This window comes from Stegostoma tigrinum, chromosome 11 (genome assembly GCF_030684315.1).
Source record: "Stegostoma tigrinum isolate sSteTig4 chromosome 11, sSteTig4.hap1, whole genome shotgun sequence".
NCBI classification, from domain to species: domain Eukaryota; kingdom Metazoa; phylum Chordata; class Chondrichthyes; order Orectolobiformes; family Stegostomatidae; genus Stegostoma; species Stegostoma tigrinum.
The window spans coordinates 36,411,900-36,434,444 of record NC_081364.1 but is presented as its reverse complement, the minus strand read 5'-3'; the positions used below and the strand labels follow the sequence as shown (position 1 = coordinate 36,434,444).

At 39.8% G+C, this 22,545-nt stretch overlaps 1 protein-coding gene across 14 annotated transcripts in view; it reads right to left on the bottom strand.

The window, feature by feature from the left end:
* chl1b (cell adhesion molecule L1-like b) overlaps window positions 1–22,545 on the bottom strand; it is an 818,676-nt gene that overhangs the window by 150,984 nt on the left and 645,147 nt on the right. For all 14 annotated transcript variants that reach the window (XM_059649905.1, XM_059649903.1, XM_059649914.1 and 11 more), the window contains one exon: window positions 1,993–2,197. In XM_059649905.1, the coding sequence (XP_059505888.1) occupies window positions 1,993–2,197 (205 nt within the window). The remainder of the gene's footprint in view (window positions 1–1,992; window positions 2,198–22,545) is intronic.

Sequence of the window (22,545 nt, the reverse complement as noted above, 5' to 3'; positions counted from 1 at the left end):
TGATACCACCACCAACCCCTTCTCCCGCCCTGCCGTCCTGCTGTAGATCCATCAGTCCCCATCCTTCACTTCAGACCTGCAGCTTCTTGCCCTGCTCCAGAATTGATAACCTCCTACCCATTTTCTGGACCCAAAACCCATGCCTCACACTCATCTGGCCCCATCCCTGATGAAGAACCTGTATGCTACTCCCTCACTCCGGGCACCCTCTCCCACCTTCACCCTATCTGGAACCCCCTTCCAGCTTCAAATTCTCCAAACCTCTCTCCCACCCATTCCCAACCTCAGCTTCTCTGGTCCCGCCGATCACCTTAATCTTCTCCGGTTCTGCCTCCTACCTTCACCACCACCCAATCACATGCACACTGTTGTTCTTCAGGACAACCAGCCCATTATGGCTTTGTTCTAATCTATAACGCCCGAGATCTTTGGGAATCCTGGTAGTTTGTAAAATTATACACCCTTCTCATGTTTTTGTCAATTATTATCAACAAAAGACGGGATAAAATTAGCTGTTTGAACGTCAATTAAGAACTGATTAGCTTGTTATGTTGATCTGTCCAATGAGCATTCATACAGAGAGAATATAAAAGACAGGTCATACAAATAGGCAAGGGTATCATGTTAGACTGGAGGATAAGCACCTTACATAGAAGCTATGTGTGCCGAAACACTCCTGTTTTGACGAGCTTTCTTCGGTTTCTGCTGATGCCTGAGTTGAAATCCAGTTAGATTTCAAAAAGGACATGGTGGAACCTGCTCTTTATCTGGGGTAGGGATAGAATCTTTTATCTTAGTCCAAACTTATCGCTTGTCAGGAGTGACCAGAGTTTCGTATAATATTTTGTGCTAGTTTGCTTCAACTGTATGATCTCTAAAAGCACACATGAATATAATTTTTGGACCACAAGTTTTGCAGAACTTTTCAAGCACTGATGTTGTCTGTGAATAGGTCTATTGTAAAGACTTCTCTCACAGCAAGGAATACACAGCAGTCAAACTAAATGATATGGAAGAACTTGTTCACATGGATCATGATATTGTAGCTGTACAACACACCTAATATCTGCTTCTCATAACACTGTTGCAGAGACTGCAAATGCCTATCCCATTATTTCTAACTTCTGCAACAGGAAGTACACGGTATTTAGACCACATTATTATACATGATACATTTCCAGCTCAACTGCTGGAGATTGAAAGATTACAATGCTATCCTTATCCCATTTCACTTGCTATTTCAAAGACAGGAACTGACTGTTAACTTTTTGTTCCCTCGAGTATTTGGCAATTTCAACCTCAAAATAGAATAAACGGCTATTTTGTTGGTTTGCTGATCTTCAGAGTATGATTTTCACTTTGCAAGTCCCTCTCTATTTCAACTGGTAATGTAATACTGGAAGTCAAATTCAAAATGTCATGACTCCTCCACTGATACTTACTCCATTAGTTTCCATAACTTCATTTGGTTCAATTTGGTCAAAAAGATAGATCAAACACTCTGGGAAATCAAACTATTCAATTCTTTCAGCTCTATTAACTTGTTCCTACAGATCATGGCATCGTTAGCAAGAGGTTTATATGCAAAATCAACTGGAATAGTTCATAGAGTCAGGCCACATAATATAGCAATAATACATGTATAGTATCATTGCCCTCCCTTGAATTCTGTTATCTCTTTTGTTTGAAGTATAATGACAAAATATTCCAAATAAATCATTTTATCTCCTGGTTCACAGGACAATTGCAAGGAAAATGCTTGACAAGCATCTTTAAGGTGTTCAATGATATAACAAACCAAATCCAGAAGAATGTGTTCCGTGTCTACAGACCTAATTTTGAAAAAGAAATGATAAATGGAAGAATCAGAAATTATACAAATATGCAAGCCATTGCTTACCTACAGTCAAAGAGAGATTCCATGATAAGAAATTACATCATATTTAAGTTTGCTTAAGCTTTTTAAATTGATTTTGAGGAGGAAAACTTTACCTCCTTCTGGAGTCTTGAAATGAATGGGTCCACTTTGTGGTCCATCACCTTTCCTATTAAAGACCATCACGATCAGACCATATTCACTGTAGGGTTCCAAACCGGGCACCATTCCATGGCTTCGTTGTCCGTTGAAAGTAAGGACATGTTTTTCAATGTATCGTTTTCTCCTTTCCAACAAACTTTTGATTTTCCAGTAGACAATCTGTTACAGGAAAAAATGACAAGAGTGTTACCTACAAATTGACAGTCTTTGAAAAAATATAAACACAAAGTTAATAAACAGTTGGAAATATGTTACATAGAAAATTACAAAGAAGTCTGTTGTTTGAGCAAGTCTATGGTTCACATTGATAATTATTTACTTTAAGAAAACGTACTTTTAACATTTAGATTCCTCGTCATTGCTCTTGTTAATAGCCTGCTTTTTTTTAAATGAGGAGGTGTTGTTGCTGGACAGGAGTGAACAAAATCAGAAGTTACATGACACCAGGTTATTGTCCAACTGGTTTATTTCAAATTACAAGCTTCGGAGCACTGCCCCTTTATCAGGTAAAGTGGCAAGACGCACATCCTCCCTCTTCTACACCTGTCAAAGGGGCAGAGCTCCTTGAAAACTTGTAGTTTTAAATAAATCTGTTGGACTATAACCTGGTATTTTGTTGTCAGCAGTTAAAACAATTTTTCACTTAAAAAATCCTTCCAGTGGATTCCAGAGCACATTCCTCCTCCTTTCTGATGTTAGTTTAATCTTGACATCTTCAGAAGAGGAATTATAGGTTTCAGAAACAGAGCAATTAGTAGAGAAATCAACCAGCCAATCCGATCGGGCATTTCTCATGCATACTAAGGAAATAAATAAAATCCAATGAATATGAATAACATCCACATCATTATTCATAAAGTGAAATGAAGATTATTCCATGAACCTGTGTGGCTCAAAGTAAATAGAACAGCACATTCTGTACCTTTTAAAAATTGTAGCCTATCAATTTCTTCTGTTTAAATGAAACTCCACAATTTTAAAATTATAGTATTGTAAAAGAAATGCATTATGTCAAATCTTTGTTTTGCACTTACTAAGACAATGCACATGAAACACAATCATAAACAGAAAATAGGCTGTTCTGCTGTATAAGAGAACACATGTTCTGGAAAGTGTGAGACAACATCATATTTTTCCATAAAATTTCAAGTTTGTCATGCCAAATGAATATTGCTAAAATTACCTATATCAGACCAAAATAGGTTGTTTGGCAGCAAAATTGACAGCATGCTGATCAAAATAAAGTCAGTTTATCCTGATTGAAGTAGATTATCATTGACAACCATGTCTGAATTACCAAGTTTAACTGCATTTGTGTGAACAGTTGTTTTACACAGGAAAACACCAAGTGTTGAAACCTCACCATTAATGCTCTGGAAAATACAGTGAATATGAAGCCAATTGAAGAAAACCTTAAAAAGTAAGGTGGAATCATTGCAACTTATAAACAACATTCAATCTGCAAGCCGGGAACTTCCACTTCAGTTGGAATGCTGATCTGAACTCAAATTGCGCCGATTGTGCAAGTGTTATTTTCAGCTCAAGTTTCCACTCGACTTACTTGCATATCATCAACATATTACTGCATTACCCAATATGACTATACTTAAGAATGTAACAAAATGCAGTTTCATTAATCCAGCTGACTTTGGATTTAACATTCAAATGAATGAAAACTTCAGTTACAGTCCATAGGGAGTGAGCAACCTGATATTGAATAACTGAAAGCAATTTCTAAATAAAGTAAACAAAATCATTTACCAGGTACATTTGTACAGTAGTAGGAACTGCAGATGCTGGAGAATCTGAGATAACAAGGTGTAGAGCTGGATGAACACAGCAGGCCAAGCAGCATCAGAGGAGCAGGAAGGCTGATGTTTTGGGCCTAGGCCCTTCTTCAGAAAAAACAAAAGGGTCTAAACCCTAAACGTCAGCTTTCCTGCTCCTCTGATGCTGCTTGACCTGCTGTGTTCGTCCAACTCTACACCTTGTTATCTCACATTTGTATGGTAGTCAGTTTTTCTTTCAAATATGCATTTTCAGGCACAACATGATTACGATCTGGAATATGCTGTCTCAGACTGTGGTACAGCTAGATTTGATGGCAGTTTTCAAAGCAAATTGGACAAGCAGTTAAAGATAAAATGTTTGCAAAAGAAAAGTGGGCAAGTGGGGCTAGCTAAAATGCTGTTGCACAGGTTGGTACAGACTTGGCAGGATGAATGGTTATCTTGCTGTGCAGTCACCAGTCTGTAATTTTCTGATTTAAAAGTTTGAAACAACAGATGAATAAGTTAAATTGTACCGAATTTTAAACCTCATTGATGGTTTGCAAATGGTGCAATGAGTGGAAACATCGATTGGAAATGGGACAAGATCAATCTTATGATTAAGACCTGGTCAATGCTATTTTAAAGATAATAAATAAGATTGGACACATAATCAGATCTGGACATTATATGCACTGTGCATAATACACACTTCAAAAACATTGATCTGTTGTGCTTTTTGCCAATTTTGGATGAAACGGGACCTGCAGTCTCACAAGGTATATTTCTTGAAATTTCTCCCAAGATTTGGAGGGTCATGGGCAAGAATCAGGCAGGTGGGACTAGATTAGTTTGGGATTTATAGTTGGCATGAACTGCTTGGAATGAAGAGTTTATTTCTATTGCTGTATGACTCTATGACTATATGTTGGGTCCTTTGGTCTGTACTGTATGATTTTGTCCTTGTTAAGAATGAGAAAAGAGCTTGAAATTTATTGTAAATAGCTCACACAACAGACTGGGCAGTGTATTGTTATCAACAATACAGACCAAGAAATTAACTGTCAGGACTGTGTGGCTTCAACCCTAAGAATTCCTATGCTGGTGATCATCCTACAGATACTTACGAACTTCGATTTTCTTCTTCCTAGTGCATTAATATTCCATGGTGCAGTTTGAAAAAAAATGGTTTGTATGAAAGAAAAATGGTCTTAAGTTTATGATATGGCCAATGATTTTGTCCATTTCTTACTCTTTGACATTGATTGATTGTATTGAGTATCCAAGGATAAATTTAGATGCAAATAAACTGCATGAATTTGATATTTACTTCTTCCACAAATATAAGCCCTGAATTGATTTCACCTCTGAAAAACATACATAAGTCGGTCCAGATTTTGCCACAGAAAAAATAGTGAGTCTAGCCATGCTCATCATTGCCGTAGAGCAAACTGAACACCAAATTATGGTTTCTGTACTTGTACAGTTAAGTACAAAGTTTTGGAAATAGCAATTCAATTTTCATTGCTTCTGCAAGCAATGTTAGTACTCCACACTTAGAATTCAGCCTTAAATGCAAGAAGAACAGAAGTTTGCATATGAACGTATGAACTAGGAACAGGATTAGGCCACTCTGTGCCTCAAACCTGTTCTATGGTTTCATCAGACCATGGCTGATCTGCTTGTTCCACATTTCCACCATCCTATTAATCTTTTGACTGCTTATCAAAAAAATTATCTGCCACTGCCTTAAAAATACTCAAGGACTGTGTTTCCACTGTCTTTTCAGAAAAAGAAGAGCTCTGAAGACTCATAACCCTCTCTGAGAAAACGTCTTATCTTCATTCTAAATGGGCAGCTCCTTGCTTTGAAACAGTGCAGACAGGTTCTAGATTCTTCCACAAGCGGAAACATCTGTCCATATCCACTTTGTCTAAACTCTTTGGGATCTCAGTTGTTTCAATCAAAACAGCTCTTCCTTCTCTTAAATCAACAGGAAACAAGCCTAGCTTGTCTCCTCTTGAAACAGCCCACCCATTCCAGGTATTGTTGTCATATACCTTTCCTGAATTGCTTCCAAAATATTTGCATCCTTCCTCGAATAACAAATACTGTGGTCGGTACTCCAGACGTAGTCTCATCAATGCTCTGTAAAAGTGAAGCATAATCCCCTTACTTTTGGATTCAGTTCTCCTTGCAAGAAACAATAAAATTCTATTCGCTTTTCTAATTACTTGCTACAGCTGCATATTAGACTTTTGTCATTCATGTGTAAGTTCACCAAGATCCCTCTGCACCTCAGAGATCAACAATCTCTTACCGTTTAGATAATACCATTTTTATTCTTCATGCCAAAATGGACAATTTCACATTTTCCCTACAGTTAACGCCATTCAGCACATCCTTGGCTATCAATCTTCTCCTGGTAAATATTTTCTGAGTGCTCTTCAGTTCAGTAACATCCTTCCAATAATAGAGCAACCAGAAGTGCACATAGTACTCTTTGGAGAGACCTCACTAATATTCTGCACAACCTCAACATAACTTCCTAATTCCTGTGCTCAAAAGGTCTGAACAATGAAGGCAAGCATGCCAAATGCCTTCTTAACCATCCTGTCGACATGTGATGCAAACTTCAAAGAATTATGTAGCTGCTCCTCTCGGCCCCTCTGTTCTGCAACACTACCCAGGGCCCTACCACTATTTGTATAAGCCCTATACTTTGCATTTATCCAGATTAAACTCCATCTGGAATGTTTCAGCCCATTGATCCATTTTATCAAGATCCCTTTGTAATCTTAGATCATCTTCACTGTCTGCTTTTGAGTTTAGTTGAAGGGGAAACACACTTCAACTGTGCTCATTTTTCTGCATTTCTCCACTGTACAATCTGCCTCACCTTTCCAACATTCTGTAAACGTTTAATAAAGGAGGATAACCTTTGTCATGTTCATGCATTTTCGTCACAAATTAATCTACTTCTGCCAACAAGCTGCTTTTCTGTGGATTGACTCCAAATATACTCATTCATCCTTCGAGACATATGAAAATGTATCCATGATCAGCTTGATCATATCTGTAACAGTACTGATGTAAGTTTTCTATTTTTCTTTGAAGCAATTTTTAATCTCAGATTCTATTTTATTTTCTGAATGGTCCCAAACCAAAACTGGACAGGAAGTACTGAAACACGCCAACATTGCAAACAAGTTTACTGCAGGGCTTATAACGTGAAGCTTTTAAAAATCAATTCAAACTAAATAAATAAAAATCGAGATATTTGTAATTATAGGTTAGTACAATGATGATGATAAAGTTATTTCTGTTTATTTAGTGGCTCAATCCGTAAAACTAGTGTTTACTTCAGTGTGATCTTATGGAACTCTCCATCAAAGCAAAATAACTGATTGTTCTGTGCTTGCTGCAGACAGGAGATTAAAAAGGTGGGAGATTGTGAAATAAACTATTAGTCAGACATTTCCTCAGTCATTTACAAACACAGAACATGATAACATCTATCAATAACAATGAGTTGCAGATAAATCCTGCTATTAACATTAAATTTCACAAGGTATTTCACATGAACATTATCAAATGCCACTTGATATACAGGTACAAAAGGAAAATATTAGGACAGATGATCATAGGCTTGGAAAACAGGCTATGTTTTGAAGAACACCGTGAAAGACGAATGGGAGGGAGGAAGTCACAGAGATTTAGTGAGAGAATTTTGAACAATGGGGCTTAGCAGCTGAAAATCCATTTGTATAAAGTACAGCAGATGCTGGAAACGTGAATCAAACAGAGAATATTTGAAAAACTCAACTCAGCAGGTCGAGCACAATGAGTACAGAAAGAAAGTGTTAATGTTTCAAGTCCAATATGACTTCTTCAAAGCTGAAAGGAGTTGGAAATAAGTATAAAAATTAATTTCCAACATCTTTCAGTTCTAAAGATACTATTATAATTGGTTGAGTGATCAAAATTTGGAGGGCACAAGGGTGACGGGAGAAAAAGTATTCAGTGTGAGATGGAACACAGACTACAGAGATTTAGATGAGTTCCAACTTCTGTGGTGCAGAAAATGTGAGGTCAACCAGAAGAAAATTAGAATTATTGTCAAGAACATTGTTGTACAATATATTGAGCAAATAAGGCAAATTAATCCTGTTCATTTTTGGAGTCACACAATATTGTGTGGTGTTAAAGTTGTGATTGTGGAAACGAGTGTGGCTATCACTTGTTAGACTGCTGATCGTCATCCATTCTTAATTATACAAGGAAGAATCAATCACATGACTGCTAGACAGGAGTCACATATCGGTGAGGCTTCTATTTTGTTTGTATCTATGTTGTCAGGTTTCTAGTGAAAGTGATCTGAAAGCTGAGGGACCACATACTGAATAAAACAAAACGTTTTGTCTTCCATTCATTACCTTCTCTGTCTGTATTCTCTCTACATGCCTCCAAATGGTGGCACAGTGGGCTCAGTGGTTAGCACTGCGAGGAATCCGGGTTTGATTCTACCGTCAGGTGCCTGTGTCCTCGTGGGTTTCGTTCAGATGCTCTGGTCTCCTGCCACTGCTCAAAGATATGCACATTAGCTGGACTGACCGTACTAAATTGCCCAAAGTGTCCAGCATTGTGCAGGCCAGGTGGGTTAATCATGGGAAATGCAGGGGTACAGGGATACAGTGAGGGGTGGGTCTGGGACAGATGCTTGTCAGAGGGGCAGTGTGGACCTAATGGGATGTATGCCTTGCTTCCACACGGCAGGGATTCTATGACTAAGTGATGACCCATTTAGATCCACAGGCGCGCTCTGTGTAGTGCATTGAAAACAGGGAGTCTATTGGTTCAACAGCACTGAATATTTTCGTTGAAATGAAGAGACACAGGGGATGCGAGTTGGAGAAGTTGGTTTTATTTTGCTGGTTTTTGCAAGACATTTGAGGCATGGCAGCAATGCTCATCACTGTATAACAGCCAGTGAAGGTAGAAATGAGCAATTCTGACAACTTGGCAGTGCTGCACATCCAAATGTGTTCAATCTTCCCCTTAATGGATTTATTGAAATGAGTGTTTGAAGTAATAGACTTCTATTGGCATAAAAGGAAAGACAGCAGAAAGCTTGCTATGAGCCAGAAGTTATTAAATGTCCATATGTTCAGCTCAGAAATAGTGGACAACAGACTGGAAGCAAGCCAACAGTCATAGCAGACAAATGTGTGGATAGAATTTGTTCATTCTTTGCACATCCTGAGACTCCTGAAGCATCAAGCATGATAAAATACTTTTGAAGAAATGTGTTTCTTCAAATGAACTTGTCACAGTCATAAACAGATCTCTTTAGATTGTTGCCACTCTTGAAGACTGTTTACAACTGATCTGCTTTACACAACAGTTAGGTTGCAAGACATTTGGTGGCAATTTCTGCTTGTTTAAGATCTCAAATCAAATTTGAGAAGATTAGTGAACTGATCACCACAAATATGGCAATCATCAATTTCCTCTTAGCACTGATCTACACTAAGAAAGACATGTATGAGGGTTCGATCTGTGCATGAGCTGATGCAGAGTTGGACAAAGTGATGGATTTGGAAATAGGTAGCCTTGAAGTCTGAGTGGCTAAGTGAATGGAAGCATAGCCCAGCTCAGTATCAAATCAGGCACTGAGCTTGCGAGGAGTCTGCTTCAGTCTCAGATATTTGTCAGAAAAAAAGGTGGAGTTTCAAAGGAATGGTGTTTGTGACAGGGCATGAAAATATTGGTTTGATCTTCCTAATTCAGAGAGAATAATTTTGCGGATCGACTAGAATTTTGACACTGAAAAATTATTTCAAATCAGGGATAGCTGAAACATTGAGAGGTGGCACTGTGGAATAACTAGGTGTCATCAGCAAAAATATGACACCTCGTATTTTGTTCATAGATGGTTTTGCTGATGGACAATACTTAAATGAAAAATAGGAGGGGGCCAAGGATAGATCCTTGGCAACTCTCCAGAGATAACATCATGATAGCAGGAGCAGAAGCCATCTCAGGGTGAGGCTGTGCCTGGAGAAACAAGGGTGGGAACAAGTGAAGATAAACACATCAGCTACTTGATAGAGAAGAGCCCCAGATAGAACAATGGTGTGGGTGACAGTGTCAAATGCTGCAGACAAGTCGATATAGCAGCATTTTAGTATTACACACAAGTGTTGCACTGTGTATAAACGGCCCAAGGCGCTTCATAATCAATCTCATTCAAAAAAATATCCAATACCTTCCTTGAGCGTAGTGAATAATAGCAGTAGCTCCAGAATTGATTGTATTCTCCAGCTTTTTCAGGTTACTCCTTTGTCAGTACGTGTTCTGTTAACGTCTTCCTCACTGTTCTATACTTGTAATGAACACTTTAATTACTTCCATTTCACTGAAACTTATTGTTTTACTGATTTGCATATGAAAATATGATGGTCATTATTCCAGAGAAGTTAATTATTTTGGGCTTAAATTTCCCATTTTAAGGCTGCACATTTTTCAATTCAGATTTGATGTCTCACACATATTCTTTTGTTCTTCAATTCATTAATTATACAACTCGCCTCTTCAGCACCCATTTCTCAGAGTTATGCAGCAGGAGATATGAAACTGCTTGCTGCTGCCGGAACCTTTTTCGTATTTACATAGCTTGTGCCTTATTTATATGCCAGCTGAGTACTTCCTCAGACTCTGCAAGCCAGGAATAGCCTTTGACACTTCAGTCTTGCATCATTATTTGAAAGCAAATGGCCCAGAAAGGCAATTAATCCCCCCAGCTTGCCAACCAGTACCTGGAGGTGCTGATGAATGGGATAATGGAAAGCAGGACAGTGTTTTTCCTGCTGATAGCAAAGGAGACTATATTAGCAGACTGAACCAGACTGGGCTGAGATAGCAGCCCAGGTTAGAGGAGTGTCATGTATGAAGCCAAATGCACAGTGGTGCAGTCAGTACGTTAACTTTCTATTGTACTCCACAGTGGTAACTATCATCATCTTCTCAATGCTACTTCACTGTTACTCTGCCTCTCCAAGTGACTCTTACAAAAACTCACAGGTACAACTCTCATTATTCCATGCATCATTGCCACTCAATGGCTTTCACATACTTCAGTCTACCAAGCTACTAACCATTCCTCCCCTCTTAGCTTCCTACTTATTCACTGCGGATACCTCAATACCTCTCCTGCACATACATCAGCACTTGAAACTTTTCCATCCAATTGAATTATGCTCAGCCTTTCATTTGTCACACTTCAGGAAAAAGTGGACCTGCACAACCTGGGCTTCTGTCCCCACTGCAGTCTGAATGATTCCCAGACTGGTTACACCTAACTACAGGAATGACTCTGGCCCAAGCACCTGGACTTTGATGAGCCCCTTGATTACGATGGAGTATCCCTTAGAGACAGTAAGAATGCTGGAAGCCAAAGTCAATAGGTGTGACTCTGGCAAAGCACAGCAGGTCAGACAGCATCTGGGAGGTAGGAAAGTCAATGTTTCAGGCCAAAACTCTTCATCAGATCTGGGGAGCGGAGTTCAGAAATAAATAGAGGGATGGGGTTGGGGATGGGGAAAGGGTAGGTCAGATGGTGACAGATGCATGCAGGTAGGAGTTGTTGCGATTGGTCAGTGGGAAGTTTGGAGTTGGTAGGTGTGTGCAAAGAGGGACAGGTTAGGTCAGGTTAAGGAGGTGAGGATGAGGTGGAGGGCTGGACATAGGATAAGGCTGAGTGTGGAGGGATTTTGAAGCTGGTGAAGTCAATATTGAGGCCAAAGGGATGGCCCTGGGCATTTGAATAGGCGTAGAACAGTCCCTCTTGAACAATTACACTCGAACAGTTCATGAACTTCGCCAACACCTTCCATCCCACCCTCTAATTCAACTGGACTATTTCTGACGCCTCCCTCCCCTTTCTGAACTTCTGTGTCTCCATCTCTGGAAACCAACTCACCACTAACATTCATTTCAAACCCATTGATTCGTCCAGCTACCTCAACTACACCTCCTCCCACCCACCCTCCGGCAAAAGTGCTCTCCCATGCACAATTCCTCTAACTCTGCTGCATCTGCTCCAAGGATGAGGTATTTTACACCAGACCATCCCAAATATCCTCCTCCTTTCGGGACTGGAACTTCTCCTCCTCTGTAATTAAGGATACCCTCAACCACATCTCCTGCATTTCCCTCAATTCCACGTTTCTGCCCTTAAAGCCCCTGCCCCCAACAACAATAAGGATAGAGTCCCTTTGGCCAGCACATACCACTCCACTAACCTCTGAATACAATGTATCATCCTCTGATATTTCTGCCACCTACAATTAGATGCCACCACCAAAATGGTATTCCCTCCCTGCATCTCAACACCCCCCCCACCCCCACACCCAACTCCGTTTTCTGCAGGGACTATCCATTATATGACTCCCTCATCAGCTCCACACTCCCCACCAACCCCTCACCACCCCTGACATCTTTCCATGCAACTATAGTAGGTACTACACCTGCCCCCACCTTCCCTCTCACCTCCGTCCAAGGCCCCAAGCAATCATTCCAAATCCGGCACAGCTCCACCTGCACTTCATTCAACCCATTCTTCTGTAACAGTTGCTCCCGATGTGATCTCCTCTATAATGGGGAGATCAAACAAGATTCACGGATCGGTTTGCAGAGCGTCTGCACTCTGCATGTACCAAATAACTCAACCTTCGGGTTGTCATCCGTTTTAATTCCCCCTCCCACTCTCCTGATGACATGTCCATCCTCGGCCTCCTCCACTGTCAGAGTGAGGCCAAATGTAAACTGGAGGAACTACATCCAGTATTTCACCTTGGAGCTTATAGCCCAATGGCCTCAATATTGTCTTCAGCAGCTTCAAACTCCTTCCACCCCGCCTTATCTCACATCCAGCTCCCCCCTCCTCCTCACCTCCCTGACCTGACCTTACCTGTACATCTTCCTACTCAACTATCCGCTCCACCATTCCCACTGACCAATCACAATAATCACCCACCTGCATCCACCTATCATCATCCCACCTACCCTTCCCCATCCCTAAACCCCTCTCTCAATTCATTTCTGGGCTTCCTTCTTCCTCCCTGATGAAGGGTCCAAAACATGGACTTTCCTGCTCTTTGGATGCTGTCTGACATGGAGTATCCCTTGACTGACCGTCGTCTCTCTTACCCCCACCAAGGACTGGTGCTGTTTGACTTTAAGATATGGCCATTTGAGGCTCATGCAGCATGTGTTGCACGCAAGCTGTTGGCAAATGTTGTTGCAGATGTGACATTGAAATTACATGATGCTGTATAGCAACATATTTAGCCCTTTGAGTGTTTTAGTCTTCCAAATTGTGACAAGCTGTCTACCTCTCCCCTGGGCAATGCAAGCCATGGAGTCTGTCAAGCTCCAAGTGAGTGCATTGAGAACGAGCTATAAGAAATTAAGTTAAGGCTTGTAAGGTGCGTTGGTGCATGAGATGTATGCGTCACTGTGTGCAAAGCAAATTGGCAGAAACAGAAACATCAACACCTTTGAGCTCCAAAGCAAAGTTAACACGGGTTCAATTGGTTTGGGTGTTAATCTGAGATCAGGCATGATGGTGTGGTGAGGCTGGTAGTTTGCAGTTGCTGACTTGCCTGGACAGATCATGGAGGAGCACTGGGTCCAGGGAGCATGCAAGGACATTGTGGTGAAGATAGTATCCGGCAAATGCGCAGAGAAGCAGCAAGTCTTTATTACAAGGCTACCATCCTTTCATCTAAGGAATTGGTGCTGTCTAGTTTCTCAGGGAAAGAGAGGAGAATTTGGAGCTGCAGAGGAACAAGGCAGATGAACTAACAGTAAGATATAAATGAATGGAAAAATGCAGTTACTACTCATTAATAGGATTCTGAACTTGAGCTTAAACCTCAAAGAAAAACAATTAGATTTCCTTTCTCAATGTCAAGTTACTGATTTTTTAAATTTTTGCTCAGGGTTTTCCCCACAATTCTCACCATTTCCTGCAATGCTCAATGAAGCAAAAATTATGTTGTATCTTTTGTCGGGAACTTGTCTCAGTCTGAACTTTTGGACATCACATTTACCTTCCTATTCCTCTCAGCAACACTGCAGGATACAAATGAAGACACTCCACCCCCCAACCTTATTGGCAAAACTTCCAATTAATCTTTTATGACTGCCCGGCATGAGTTGTCGGTTTGAAATCACATTGAAATTCATCATCCTGGACTGAACTGCACTAACTTTGTAGGTATTGGAGAGTCAGCTGTGGTGATGCACACATGCCATTTTGTTGAACTTGAACCTGCAGCTTTCTTTCAGTTTGAAGGAAAATAGCTACAAGGTGCTCCCTCCAATAAATCAGAAGCATCATCTGTCTCAAAGAAGTTCCACTTCTTGCACCAGGCAATATGCTGGCAGAGGAGCCCGAGTCAGATGGGATATGCTTCATTAAAAATAAAACAAAAAAAAAGCCACTGTCCCCTTGCATATCACACCCAGTCAGGTTCCTTCTGCAGTAGATTTACACAGCTCTCAATTTGGTTTCAAAAAGAATCCCAAAAAGGCATGGAGAAAATACTCAATGAAGAGGGTCAAGGGAAGATTCTGTTATGATCTGAATCAGATGAGGATAAAAGGCTCAAGGAGAAAGACTGGTTCCATCCAACATTTGATTTGAATTGCGCTAGCAAAGAACTGACATGGGCACAGCATCACTCATTGGGGTTTGAAAATGTAGAAATACTAACAAATCAATAGAGATATAAACAATATATAGGTCAATGGTCTCAGAGATTTTTGACGATTATTTGAAAGTTTCCTGAATATTCTACTCTGGCACGAAACAACTTTGAAAACATACATTTTCACATCCTAATTAAAGAGGGGAAAACCAGAAGTGTTCTGCAGTCTTGTTTCAAACTCTCAATGCAGCTGATAAAGGCACATCATTGCTTCATGCCCTATATAGAGCCACAACTTCAATCCGAAGCACATTAATTTAAATGACAAATTTTGCTTCAGCATGGTGAAATTTCATCTTTGAACCAATTCTAAACTCATGAAATATAAATTCAATTCCCATAATAATTGAGTGGAAGTAGGGCAATATTAGCTCACCTGAAAAGTCTTCTATCCCTTCAATTGAGAGGGAGGTCAGATCCTAACTGTGGATCCTCACTTTTCATTACCTTGTCACAACTGCAGCAGTGATACCATCAAATAGCTCAGGCAGTCTCTGCTGTTACGATGTGAACACACCTCAGGACTTAAAGACTTTCTAATAATTATCCCAGAGGCCAAATGATTTTTGAACACAACACTGAACAACATTATCAGAAAACTACTGTAAGTTGCCTTCAGAAAATCTCATTAACTTATATTCTCCAGAAGTTACTGATGAAAGAAAATTGAGCAGAAGATAATCTACAAAGTGCTAAACATCAATGAGTTACAAAAACCAAAATGCCTTTGCTGTCATGGCTATCTCCTTAAAGTGGAGAAGGGATTTCATTGCAATTTTAACTACTGTCACAATTTACAACTGAGTCGCTCCTTACAGGATTAATTTTATTCTTGTAAAAAAATCTTAAAGCAAGTGTTCTTCTTTCCATTCAAGGTCAAAAGAAGAATTAGCCAGAACATGAATCTTGCACCACTTATTCAATCATTCCCTTGAGATGCATACAATTGTGATCAGTCTTTCTTTCTGATAACTGTATCAGAAACATAATTTATCTACCTTACACATTACTTATTTGTCCTTCAACATCTCCTCCCACAATTGAGAAAACAAGTTTGTCTGGTTCAAGTACATAAAACATCAGCTAATTGTGGGAACATTATGAAATTATCATGGTAGGTGGAAGAGACAGAGGAAAATATTCAGGCTTCCTGTTAGAAACGTTAGCCACAAGGAATTTAGTTGTGTCATGCACACATTTCCAGAGCTTCAGCTGCAGTTTTGGATGCAAACCACATGCAACACTCTTGTGGATCATTTTTGGCCACCATTTTAGCTGTATTGTGAGCATAGGTGCAATAGCCATTTGGTAGAAGTAGACAGAATAAGCAAACCCTGATGTCAGTCGATTGTACTGATTTGACTCATGCCATTTTCCACCTGAATGCTCCTGCCAATTTCCTCCCTCAAAGACCAACTGAACCTGAATTTGGATTGAGCAGCAGGATGAACTAGCCTGCATTAATAAAATTGTTTAGACATTCAAACTGTTCATTGAAGTTGCTCAAGTTAACTAGGAGTGGCCTCACATATAGTGAAGACCTCACTTTAAGAGTCAAGTGTTCCTAGTCTAGGGTGATGCAATTTCCCCTTGGTCTACTTTATTTAAAAACAGCGCTAACAAAAGTATTGTCGGAAAACACACTGCTTAAGAACTGATGAGGAGGAAGGGAGACAGGCTTTCAGAAGAACGTCATATCGAACCAAGATCTTCAGGAAGACATTTGTGATCTTCAACCTGAGACAGGAAGAGCATGCATGACAACCTTTTTTCATCAAGGAGGTGCCAAATAACAGCTGACAGCTGATATCTGCTCCTAATAAATTGGTAACATTCTATATACATTAAAGTGAGGATGGTTCTAGTCAGTGGCTGGTAAAGTAGCTGCAGGTATGAACTAAAGAAAGTCTAGATGCTTCCAGCTGAGGCGGGCAACTTCTCAAATATCTGACTGTTCATTGTCCGCTGTTGTATGAGGAAGGTCACCAAGAATAGAAAGAGAAGGGAGCATGTTGCTTTCTGCTTTTCTGGTGAGGAGCAAGTTGAGCACATGCCCCACTTTGTCAGGATATCAGGTTTTCCTTGGTGCAATGAGCATTGACCGTGTAGACATCACTTTGCATGTGCCACATATAAATTCAGAGATATCTTGTTGCCTGAGGGGTATTACATGTCAAAAAGTAACATCCACGTCACACAAGTGCCAGGCAATGACCATCTCCAATAATAGACAATCTAACCACCACTCCTTGACATTCAAAGGCACTATTATCACTGAGTTCCCCTACTGTAAATAAGAAATTTAGTTGTGTCATGCACACATTTCTAGAGCCACCATTATCTGAAAACTCAACTGGACCTACCAAATAAATATAGTGACAGAAAGATCAGGTCAGAGGCGAGGAATCCTGCAGCAAATAACTCACTTCCAGGCTCCCCAAAGGCTCTATAAGAGGGTGCACAGAGTCTGGCCAGAAAGCCATCAATCAGCCTGAGTACTTCTGAGGTAAGCAGGAAACCAGCAGGATATCTCAAAATGGAGATATTTTATGTAGGACTGTTAATTAGTCACAATATCTCATGGTCATGGCTGTCAGCTCCTCCACAGGATGGCCTGTGCCTGTGGATATGATCAATGATTCCTAGCAGGTCAATTGCCACTCCTCCTGCCCCATCCTGATGCCACAGTGTCATGCCAGCAGGGGTGCCAGGCACCATCTTGATGATCTAAGTTTCTTTCCAGTTGATCCAATAAGCCATTGTTGGACAGGCAGCCTCTGCTGTGCTCATCACATCTCTGGCATGATCATTTGGTGGTCAGAAGACTTCAGAAGCTACCCCAATGTTACATTTGCTCACAGACCTACTTCTGATTCCACTGTGTGGAAGAAGGAAAAGTGTCAGCTCATAGAGGGACCAATAGATGCAAACATTTAGCTCAAGACAACAGATAAGGCAAGCTGTTTACACATTAAATTATTTGGATCAAACAGCTCTCATATTTAGCATGGAGGCCCTTCCTCTTCAGGTTTGCATTGATGTTCGAATTGAGTAAGTGAAACAAGAGTGGCATGCGTGATGATGTGTACAAGATGGTGGGAAGGAGGACAGCATGACAGAGAACTGTCAGGAGAACTGATGAAAAGAACCAGCAGCCAGATCAGTGGAGTGATGATCTAACATACAGTTAGTTTGAGCCGAGAGAAAAATGTTCCAACCGAAGGGGCCCAACTGTTGTCAGTGATCAGAATCACATTTCAGTGTATGAGATGCTACACTTTTCTTCCGAAGAAAATCCATTCTTCCATCTCATTTTGGACCCCACACAATTTTCCCTTGTCTTTTTCGTGCATCAAGAATGTGAACGGTCAAAATGTCCAGCCACCCCAACTGTGTAAAATGAGGGATGAAAGTCAGATTTTTTCTGGTGCAGCAGTAATGGAGAAGCAGTTTTTTGGAAACCCATTGAAAGAACCACACGCTTCAGTATTTGTGAAGATGATGGAAAGTGTAAAGAATCTGGAACATGCTGAAAGGCATGCGTATAGTGTTTTCACACTTTCAAAAGTCACAATTAGGTAGCTTTCCATGCAAAATCCCACAATAACATTCTGGGCTTTAAAGGTAATTTTCTAATGGGAAAGAGCATGGAGTGAACATTGTTACAAAGTCCCCTGCCAGCCTGTGCTATCATTTTGAGTTAAATGGTTCTGGCTGTGGAAGATAATTTTGTTCTTGACACTTGAAAATAAATCTAACCATGTGTCCCCTGTATTGGCTTACAGACGCTCTGTTTTCAAGTTGAAATTAGCATCTCTCTGGACTTCCAAGATCTACTACTTGGATAACCGTGGCCATCTGAACATTTGGATGTGTTTCGAGGTCCAATAAATTTCAATACAGTAGGATTTCCATTTACTTTAGAATTAATGAATGAAGTGTCAAAAAGTTGCAATAACATATTGTGTCTTTGATGTTGTTTCTGCTTTGTTGACAAAAATTTATTGGGCCACAAATATTACAAGGTTTACCTCACATTGCCGAACATTTAAGCGAATAACAGTTATTAAGAGTCTTTTATTGAATGGTGATTGTCTAAGTTTTGACATAGTGGAGGCCATTAAGCCATTTGTGTCCATTCAAATCCCTATCAGAGAAACTTTGCAAGTCCTACTGTCTAATCCTTTCACTAAGTTACTTTTTTTTTCTTTTCAGATCATCAGAATATTCAGGAAATTTCCCTCATGTTGCCTTTGTCTCTTTTGTCATTCAGCTTAAGTCTCTCTCCTCTCTCTCAGTCCGATCACTAGCAGGAACAGTTTATCAATTCTGTCCAGGCCCTTCACGCAAATGAATATCTGGGTCAAATCTTCTTTCAACCTACTGGACTGCAAGGTCCAAACTCTTCATGCTATTTATTTAATTGATGTTCCTCATCCATGGAACCAATCTGGTCATTTTTTTCGGCACCATCACAAATACCTCTTCACATTCCTTCTTAAGCATGATATCAAGAACCGGACACTTCTTAAGAATGTAAAATATCTTCTGGCAATATCACATGGAACCTCAGGACTATACTTAGTGCATGTTGGATAAGTGGCTATACAAGGATATATGGAGTTTACACAGAGATGTCATCTGAGGCATCACTGGTTGGTTAATGGTTGGTAGGGTGAGAGAGGTAGGGGGTGAGGTTTAGGAGCTCTTTCGGCATTGTGGGAGCCTGGATATAGCATTAGTCACCTGGGATTGACCTGTTAACTAGTCTGCCCCTGCAACCACACACTTGCTGTGCAGGTTTGTTGCTCACAAGATACCATGAGTCTGACCCCATTGTGAAAAGACAGAAAGGGTGCAACAAGTCGCTGCATTTAAATGCATAGTCTGTGAGCTGCAGAAATGCTCTGGTCAGGTATTCTTGAGCTCCAAAGAATATTCAAGCCAAAGTGTACAGATTATGGAAAAGGATTTGGTGAAAGTGCCTCACGTTAAGTTTCCGGGGTCAGCGGTGGTAGAAAATGGAATTATAGAAATGGAGATTTTATAACAAATTAGCTTTGGCCAAGTAATTAGACCAAGTATAATGGACTGTTTTGTGATCAAGAAGTATCATTGGAACTGAAAGGTGGAATCTCTAGAAAAGTTATGAAGCAAGCTTTGGTAAATATGACAGAAAGTGTGGTGACAGTATGAAAAGAGGACCAATGACTGGACACAAATGACAGAAAGATGTGGAGTTGGATGTGTGGAGTGATAATCAAGGACAAGATCAGGAACCAGGAGTTCAGGGAGTCACTGAAAACAGTGGGATCATCAATTAATGCAGTTGCGAAAATATTCAAATGGTTTGGTCACCTTTTGTGGATGGAGAGAAAATGTGATGCACTGAGTGATGAAAATGAGCTTACCACGAACAATAAGAGGAAAGCTATATGGAAACTTGTAGCAGCCAGAGATTTAAATGCAATAGAATTAGATGAAGTATAGGTGATTGACAGGAGATGGAAGCGGATGATTAATCAGAACTGTGGTGATCACAAGTAAAATGGGAGAAGGAAGAGGAAGGAGCAAGGAGAAGTCGAAATCATTCACCTAAGATTACTGAACTACATTTGAATTTTGAAATGATTTGCTGCATCTCTTAAACTCTGTTAAATATAATCCCAGTTGCAGGAGGGCCGCAATCCCAGCCCAAAAAAAACTCTGAGAGAAGGGCAACGCAAGCTAAGAAACATTGAGACCTGGTCATTAGTACTAAGTACATGATGAATGGAACAACTTATATTTAGATAACCTCTAACAATATGTGCGACATCCCAATGCAACACCTCGAAGAAAAAAAGGATTACCTAGTGGGGTGGACTTTTGAACAGGATGGTGCAAGAGGAAAAAATATGGAATTTTGCAGGAAACAGATTAATGCTGTATAGAATGGGAAATTGTGAAGTATTTCTGGGTCAGCCATCTGATTTTTTTTTCTCTATTTGTGAACTTGCAAGGAATTTCAAGTGTTCTGTTTTCTCATTGATCAATCCAAGTCTCTGGGGTTATATGGATGTCAGTAACCTCCATTCATCCACTCAACAGCATGCTTCGCAACAGAGAGTGCACAAGGATGAAAACAAACTCTTCTGTTTAAATTGTTCATTAATTATCAATATTTCTCATTATAAAAGAAAATTAAAATATGATCGTTTACTTACAATCATACACAATGTTGGACTATTGCACTGATTCAGATATGCATAATTACTTTAACTCTCAATATATGGAAGAAAGACTTTCAGTACATTTGATGGCTCAGACACAAGGATGAAGATTTCACAGGCTTATATATTTGTATTATTCATATGAAAACTGACAAAAATATCTGTGGATTGGTTTGTTGATCTTTAGCAGTTCTAGTTTATCTGAGAAGAGATTTATGAGTGCTACCTCTGATGAAATTTTCTGAGCAGCAAAATTATACTGTCAAATGGAGCTCTGGTTTTGTGAACATTTCTTAGTGCAGACGTAAAGAATGTAAGTCAAAACACAAACATAGAAAATGGTCATTATGTGCTGTACACAAATCTATAATAACTTGGCAACATTACCCTTTATTACATTTTGCTGATACAAAGTACTTGATTTGTCTTTTTTTGACAGGTTTCTAATGTCTGGAGGCAGCAACACTTATTGAATACTGTTAGAGTTTCTGAAATACCAATGACAAATATTTCTTCTAAGCATTCCTCAGGCATCCTCACTGAAACACCTTTAATGCAGTAATCACAGGCAATACAAGAGCTTGCCAACTCCAAAGGACTCTATAAATATTGTCCAATATCCAGAAGTGTAGAATAATTGAACAACACAGCAATGATAGAGACCATTCATCCCCATCTAGTCTCTTCCTCATGTCATTTCTAGTTCTTCTGTCAATCACCTTAAATCCTGCCTCTCTGGTTACTGACCTCTTTCTAAACTGTTCACAATTTTTTAACATCTCCATCAATAATCTTTTTATAGTCTTCTCTGCTCAAAGAACATACCCAGTTCCTCCAGTCATTCAATTAAACTTTTGCTCCCCCTTCTCTACAATCATTCTCATAAATCACCGCTGCACTCTTTCCACAGCTGTCAAGCCTTTCAAGTGTGCCGCACAGAACTGAACACATTCCTTCAAGTGATTCAAACTACTGTTTGCTTTAGGGCAACTATCATCTTATCCAAGACCAGCAAAATATCCTCTCATTTTTAATTCAATTTTTAAAGTTTGAGGTCCCATGTGATTTATCAGCCATTTCATTGACACTTCAAATCGATATTCGAAGACATCTGCATGAACGTGCCAAAACCCCACCCCCACTTGTTGCATACTTTCAAAACTGTCCCACTTAACTTTTTTTTTATCACTGCTCATTCTTCCTTTCAAATAAAGTAGCCTCACGCTTTTGTGCTTTGAATTTTTATCCATATCTGTTCACTCATTACACTAGCTTGTCTTCATCCTTCTGAAGTTTACAAACGTAGGAAATCAGAGCAGGAGTATGCCATATGGCTCCTCAAGCCTATTGTACGATTCATTAAGGTTCAATAATGTTGACCAGCCCAGTCTTTCTGTTGGAAGTAGATAATCTTCGATTTGCTTAGTGTCCTGTAATTTACATACCTCAAGATTGATTATATTCAACAACTGATCATCAATTACCATCTGGAGTTGAAAATACGAAAGATTCACAATACTAAGTTGAGATATTTCTCTTCGCATCAACCCGATTTGATTGACCCCATATCCTGATATTCTATCTATTGTTGTAGATTTCCTAGCCATGGAAACAACTATCCCATACTCTCAGAAACCTATAGACTTCAATGAGATTACGTCCTTCACGCTAAATTCCACATATGTAAGAGTACAATGTTCAGTCTCTCCTCATACTACAGCTCTTTCATTTCAGAACTCAATATTCTTCCT